General features: G+C 38.0%; 1 protein-coding gene across 1 annotated transcript in view; it reads left to right on the top strand.

Annotated features, from left to right (window-relative positions):
• Positions 1-6,085, top strand: part of COL12A1 (collagen, type XII, alpha 1) — a 102,108-nt gene extending 96,023 nt beyond the window's left edge. Inside the window, exons 47-50 of the mRNA XM_008944742.1 lie at positions 826-1,014; positions 1,905-1,973; positions 3,016-3,186; positions 5,594-6,085. Of these exons, the coding sequence (XP_008942990.1) occupies positions 826-1,014; positions 1,905-1,973; positions 3,016-3,186; positions 5,594-5,775 (611 nt within the window). The 3' untranslated portion in view covers positions 5,776-6,085. The remainder of the gene's footprint in view (positions 1-825; positions 1,015-1,904; positions 1,974-3,015; positions 3,187-5,593) is intronic.
• The last annotated feature ends 1,647 nt before the right edge of the window (positions 6,086-7,732 follow it).

The following is a 7,732-nucleotide window of genomic DNA, read 5'->3' on the forward strand; positions in this document are numbered from 1 at the left end:
GTTAGCCATTGAAGAGGAAGGAAAGAAAATTCCTTGAATTGTTAGGAATTAGAATACATTATAATGTATTAGGGTCACGAATAAGGATATATTACCTGGAATCTTGTAGCATCTATTTTTTGAACATCCATGCCTTATTTTTTTCATATTCAGCTCACCTCTGCAGGGTTATGGTAGGACTAGCACATGACACTAACCAGGTAGGGCTGGGTGTGGCCTCCCACTGAGCTCCTTTCTGCATAGTTCATAATGCTGTTGCTTTTGTTTAGCCACCTTTCTTTGGAAATTAAATTTGCTTGTATCCAGAAGGCTATAGGTAAAGGTTTGTGCATCCTAAAGGGTTAAGAAAGCAACTTTGTAGACCGTGTGCTGCTGGCTCTACTCATGAGTAATTTACACTGTGTTTGTGGTAGCCGCAGAGCTCTGAAAGTACATAGAAATGTGATACTCCACGTGTAGAAATGTAACAAGTCCTTTCTGGTCTTCAGAACAAAAACTTCTAATTAGAACTCTGAGGGTAAGAGTATTCTAAACAAATGTTTATTTTGTGACCTTAATTGCTTTGAAATTAATTACTGTTAATATTCTTAGCTTCCAGAATCCCCCTTACCTTTCTTCCTTCCCTCCTCTATATTTGATTAGCCTTCTTATCAGACAAACATTCTAAGCCTTCCTAATTAATCTGTACTAGATCACCACTAATTTGTTGAATGGGAACAAGGATAGGATTTAATGAAGAGAGATAATTTGTTGTTCCTTCACACTCTCACAAAAGTTTCACTCATTTCACATGGTTTATTGAACCATTTTTCTTTCCTTGTGAAGGTCAAATGAGCCGGTTCAATCAAATGCTGAATCAAATCCCGAATGATTATTATTCAAACCGTAACCAGCCAGGGCCACCAGGACCACCTGGTCCCCCAGGAGCTGCTGGAACAAGAGGAGAACCTGGACCTGGAGGAAGACCAGGATTCCCAGGACCTCCTGGGGTCCAAGGACCACCCGGTGAAAGAGGTGAGTAAATTTCAAGGCAACTGTATATTTTACAGCAGACATAAAGCAGAGGCTGCAAGAGGAGCAGTCTGATGCCTTTACCATGTCAGATTAGGAAGCCCACACCTAGCAGTAGCCTGTTAGGTCACTTGGATTGCCTGAGAGACACTGATATTCTAGAGGACGAGCTTAGTTACATCAATGCATTCCTTTGACTCTCCCTTGCTCATGTTTCATGAAACACAAGTTGGTGTAACGTTTTGGCTTCTGCCTCAGGGTTCCACAGGATATCCCAGGAAAGTGAATGTTCTCAGAACTCTTTTGGCACTAAGCAGCTTCATCTTGAAAGGCTGTTTTGAGTAACGCAACTCTTCACAGAGCAGAACTCTGATTTAAGAGAGAAAATGAGTCATTACCAAGAATCAAAACTAGGAGTTGAAAGAACTAGGTCTACGTCCTTGGCTCTTTTCAGTACACTGAGGGAGGGAAGGAACTCTGAGCTAAGTTTGAGCATATGAGTAAATCTGTGTTGTAGAATCCTTTACAGAAGAATGATGCAAGCTTGAAAATACCTTCCTGTTTGTAGTTTAAAGTAATAAGGTTCTGTGATGTTTTAAGTATCTCAAAGGCTTTTCTGTGTTTGAGAAAATTCATTCACACTAAATTACGTCTGCATTCTACTTTATTTTTTAGTTACTGTATCTATGTCCAAATTGTTTTCCCAAATGCACATTTGGACATCTGTACAAAGTAAAGTTTGACCAGCCTTGTTACATTAAATAATGGGAACTAAATGCTAATATAAAAGACAGAGCGTGAAGAAATATTTACTTATGAGGTTTCCTTCCTTTGGTTTTTATTGCTGGGGATTTATTTATTTATTTATTTATTTATTTACTATTAATCTGTAGGAATGCCTGGAGAGAAAGGCGAAAGAGGAACTGGATCTCAAGGACCACGAGGTTTGCCAGGACCACCTGGTAAGTATTTCTTGTTTTATCAGATTACAGAAAACTAGGAGAAAAAGACAACATTTGTTCATAGGGAATCAGACTACATACGGTGAATGAACATGCTCCACACTGTCCACTTGATGGTTTTGACATACATTAGAGTTTACTGGAAACCTGTATAAAAAAAGGTCAATTTAGAAAGATTTTTGGATGTGGCCACTAGTTATTTATCTTTGTCTTGCAGTTTGTTCATCTGGCATGCTTGCTTGTGTGAAAATGTATTTTATGAAAATACATTGTCCAACTATTTGATTGATATTTTCAGAAGTGTTATCAGATAATACTTCTGCAGTATCTAGTTCAATTTTTTACTTGTGATTGCAGAGCTACAGATTATCGCTGGACTACAAAATACTCCCATGAGCAGAGTTACCAGATGACAGAGTCAATGATTTGACCATTAGTTTTGCTCTTTGTATCATGCAATTTTGTTCACTGATACCTTGGCAGAAATCAGCTGCATCATTTGTTTCTGCTTGTAGTTTACCAGGCTAAACACGGTTCTCCATTACAGGACCCATAAGATGCTTGCAGCAAATTGTAGCCACGATTACTTGAAGCTTTAGTTTTCTGCTAACCATAATAAGACCGGTTCCAAAAAAAATATTACCTCATCTATCCTGAGGTTACAGGGTAGGAGAATTAATGCACTTCTATAATTTAATTGAAATCCAGTGTGCTTGTCTAATCTAGTAGTTTCCCTTGAGATCTTCCTATCTTACCCAGAAGGGAAATAAACCAGAGAATTCATTGATGTTTCTTACTTGGCTCAAACCTTGCTAAATCAGTTTCTGTGAATAAATCCTTAAATTAGCCACACACAGGGAAGCAACTAATGATGAGTCACATTTCTAGCTTTCTTTTGTTTTTCTTTCTGTAGACCTCCATATAGCAACAAAGTGCAAGTGTTTTCTCACCGAAGACGTAGTCTAGACAGCAGTAATGTTAGCTGTTTATCAAGCTAGCTCTTAAAGAGAACAACCTCCCAACCTTTCACTTCTAAACTTAGGTCCACAAGGAGAATCTAGAACTGGTCCACCAGGCTCCACAGGATCACGAGGACCACCAGGGCCGCCAGGTCGTCCTGGAAATGCGGGTATTCGAGGTCCCCCAGGACCACCAGGATATTGTGATTCATCCCAATGTGCTAGCATCCCTTACAATGGCCAAGGATTCCCAGGTAGGTTATGAACATCTTAACTTCCACAGATGTGGCTGTTTTTTTGTGGCTGTTCATATTGAGCTGTTTTACATGAGACAGTCCTGCTAGCCTGGACATACTGAATCAGGAGGAAGTGGTTGCCATGAGCAGGCCTGCCTCATTGTAATGTGCAAGTGTATGAGCAGTCATTTGGACTTTGATGCAGATTTACTTGATGCTGTGTGTGGTTTGCTTTAAATAGGAAGCAGTAACTAAATATTTTAGTTGTTTTTTTTTTTTTTTAAACATAGATGGCTAGTAGTTGATATTATTGCTCTTAGGATTTAAGTGACCATTTTCTTCTTCTTCTTTTTTCCTCTCCATCCCCACCCCTTCCAATCGTCTTCAGAACAAGGTTGAATTCTCCATGTTTCTCTTGAACAATAAAAAGAATGCTGTGGTTGGCAATTTCCGTGTGTCTCTTTTTGAGCAATGTCAGGATTATTTACACAAAATTGGTACCTGAAATAAAGATTTTCCACAAAAGAAATTCATTCAGTGAGACAGTGCAGACAACCAAGAAACGCCACTGTCACTGTCCTACAATTTCTGCCGAGTTAAACACCATGGGGTCTCTGGTTAGCCCGGGGTCATATCAGCCTTCCACTCTGTGATGTAGCTCAGAACAGTAGGCTGCTTCTGGAATTGACATAAAGGGTCACAGAGGCCACCAATTTTTGACTGGAAAGATTCTAATATATTTTAACATGAGGATCCTACAGGACCACAGTATTGTTAACAAATTAATATATATGCATTGCAACATCTCAAAATTAGTGTATGTGATACTACTATTGGATACGGTTTGCTCTTAGTGTATTCTGCATGTACCCACAAGAAGAAAAAAATATATATATATATGTACACACTTGCAGACTCAGTGCTGCTGGTTAAAGAACCAGGTAGTTGTGCAAACCTCACGCAAAATTCTTATTTAAATGAAAAAGACAGAAAATTGTACCTGTGATTGAGCAATGTTCTCCATTCTAGTAAGCAGCTATGTATACATATATAAATATATGCCTATGACTTAACTGTTATGTATTTAGTTGGATGAAAGTATGTTTTTGCACATCAGGTGGACTTTTTTAAAAGACTAACATCATCTTTGACCTGTTTCAGGTTTCGGCTAACACATTTTCTAAGTCGCCAGTGCTGCTTACAGTTTGAATACATGAAAATCCTGTTTCTGAGATGTTTGCGCACGTGCTTATTAGAAAATGAGTCCGTATGGATATTTCACCACGGATATGGTTTTTGAACCATGTTGGCCTCATAGAATGGGGAGATTCTTTTTACTAACACAACTTGTGAATGAGATAAAGGACAGTGATGTCAATTCATTAAGCCTGTTGCATTTCAATAATAAAATAGTCTTTCTTTTTTATAAAAAGACCCGTACCATCAAAAGCCTCAGTGGTGAAGGAGGCTTATAAAACTACTAACCAGCAAAGGTAATGCCATTAGAAGAGACAGATTTAACCTGGTAAATTAGAAACGACTTATGTAAATAGTAAACTAATTGTGGCTTGTAAATGATTTGTATGGGACCGTATCCACTAAAATCAGTTAACAACTCTACGTGATGCTCTTGCATAGAAGCCTGCTGCTGCTTGCTATGTGCCGCAATAACATCCCTGACAACTTATGAAACCTACCCGTCTGTTGCTTGTTACCAATGTCTCTGAAGCGGGGCATGTGCCTTTTCATATATGTAATCTTGTTGGCTTCTGTAACTGCAGTTATAAATACCAAAGTTTCATAATTATTTTTCTTCTGTTTTGCTGTAGTTTTTGGTGTTCCTGAAGCACCAGCTGTAACTCGGTTTGTTACGAGGAACAGCACGAGACAATGACATGTACTGTATATTGCCGCTGGTGATAACGATGTCTACACTTCCTTTCCCATTCTCAGAGAAATTTAGCATTTGCCAAACGCACCTGTTCATTTCACCCGCTCCATGTCTTCTACTAATTACGAAGCTTAAAATAAAGTCCAGTGCTTGGATTTACTGAACTAGCTGTAAAATAATATTTTTACTTGATTTACTTTGGTTTGGGGTGTTTGATTTTATTTTTTTTTAATTTGTTTTTTAATTTCACCATAATTGTCCCCTTGCATAACTTAAGACTCTTTCTGCAACGCTTTGTGTATTATGGATACAAAGCCTTTCAAAACGAATCTTAAACTTTTTCACTATGTTACCGCTAAAAAGTATTCATCAACAAAACTGAAAAATACCCCCAGCGAACTACTAATTTATATATTTATTATATGGAAATAAGATTGGACTAACATTATGTAGACACACTAACTTTCATTGTATTTGTGGATTCAAAGACATGCGATAACTATTGTGTTCAATCGGACAACTATTTTCAACCAGAGCCATACGTGCCTGAAAGTGGACCCTATCAGCCTGAAGGTGAACCCTTTATAGTACCTATGGAGTCAGAAAGGAGAGAGGACGAGTATGAGGACTATGGAGTTGAAATGCATTCACCAGAATACCCTGAGCACATGCGCTGGAAAAGATCACTGTCAAGAAAAGCAAAAACAAAACCATGAAAGATCTGTGTCTTGTTTTGGGTTTTCGGCCGGTGGTTTTTGGTTTTGCTATACTTGCATTTGCAGGTACACGCAGGGAGAGCGCATAATTTCTTTTGCATTGTAGCTTTCTGGTCTTTTGATATCAGACGCACCCCTGTTTTGTGTCATGCTTTTGTGAGGATAGCAATGTAAGTATCAAGAGACTTCATGTTGCTCTGGAAATGCTTGTAAAATACTTTTGCTTGTAGTGGCTGCATACAAGTTACTATGCACATTCAGTTATCCCAGTGCTACCTTTTCATTAAGATGATGTAAAAACAAATAAATAGAAAACCAAAAAAAACCAAACCAAAATTAACCACAGAGTTGCTGCAAATTTTCTAAGGACTGACTGCTTTAGCTCTACATTTTTCTTCTTTTTCAAAACCATGTTTGCAGTTCAGTCATGTCACAGGTCTGCATTGTCTAGTTAAAGAAGGAAACCAAAAAAATTCTCTCTCCTTCCAATATCATTGTCATTTTCTTCTATTCTTAGTTACACTTCACAGAGCATATGCTGCTCTTACACATCTCCTTTAAACACCACAAACATTAAGTAGCTGAAATCATTGTATCAACTGGATACAGTTTAATAATGCCTGAAATCTCCTTGTTTGTAGACACAGGAACATTTATGCCAAATTGCAGTCAATCCTGCAGAGATGGAATTGCATGTTTATGTTGTATATTTAGTATGGATTTATTTTTTTTTTCAGAATACAATGTTTCTTAGTTATCAAAAGCAGTTGGAAATTGTTTGCAAGACTATGGATATAGAATTGCTGCTTTTATATTTTAACTGCAAATTGTGAATTTCACTGCCTTATATTATTTATTTCTGAAATGAAAGAGGCATTTTTCAATAAAACTACTGAAAATCTATGTGTATCTATTCATTTTGTTTGAAAGGCATGGTGAGACTGATGCGTGTGTATTATGTTAGGGTTATTTATCCAGTCATTTGGAAATGCCAGGTACCAAAAATCAACTCGAATGGGAATGATCTTAAAAGAGATATTTGGCCTATAGTGGCTAGAGGTGGGTGGATGAAAACAGGGGAGGCTTCCTCTGTCTGAGGTATAAGTAACACTTTCAACAAATTAGTCTGCAAGGCATTTGGTGAATAGAATTAAAGAGAGGCTCTGAACTGAACTTCAGTTGCTGTGTTTTGGAGGTTTCTGATGGATGGTTGTTGCAGAGAAACTTTCCACCTGAGCAACTAATTGAACTTCAATGAGTACCCGAAGTGCTGGAGAATCAGTATTAGCAAATAACTTACTTGAAGAATTTGGTGTCTGGTGTTTGCTGAGCTTCATCCTGCTGGGTTGAGATATGAACTGGCTACTGTTTGCTCAGGAGGTCATCTTTATCTGCACAAGCTTTCATCACAGTGATGGCTGGGATATGGCTTTACCTAGAGAAGGTGACAAGGATGGTTTAGAAAAGAACAAAAAGGACCAGAAGAATAACTTGCTAACAGGAGGAAAGAGAGGACTGCTGGTGGTCCTTCATATCCATGGCATCTTAACCAATGTCTGTCTTAGAAGTAGAAAGGGCTTTTGTCATAGAACCCAGAGCAAAGATTTTTGACTTCATTGGGAAAGCTTGAATGCCATTTCTTAAGGTCATGCAGAACATACGCCACAGAAATGAAGCAAAACATTCAGGCCAGCTTCCTGATCACTGACTTTTACTCCACAATAGAAGCTATAAGACAAGTTTTAGTGTCCATGAATGGAAATGATACAAAAACTCCATAGATTACCTGACTGGTTATCTGTTAAATGAAATCCAGACAAATGGCATTTCAAAGAGTGATCCTGATTGCAGTCATAAACAGTTTAGACCTTCAGAGAATAATTCTAGGCTGAACTGAGGAACGTTTACATGAGAATCAAAGCCATTGATTCTTTTTTTTTTCTTCTAATTTTGGAGA

Source organism: Merops nubicus, unplaced genomic scaffold (genome assembly GCF_000691845.1).
Source record: "Merops nubicus isolate BGI_N331 unplaced genomic scaffold, ASM69184v1 scaffold177, whole genome shotgun sequence".
In the NCBI taxonomy this organism is placed as follows: domain Eukaryota; kingdom Metazoa; phylum Chordata; class Aves; order Coraciiformes; family Meropidae; genus Merops; species Merops nubicus.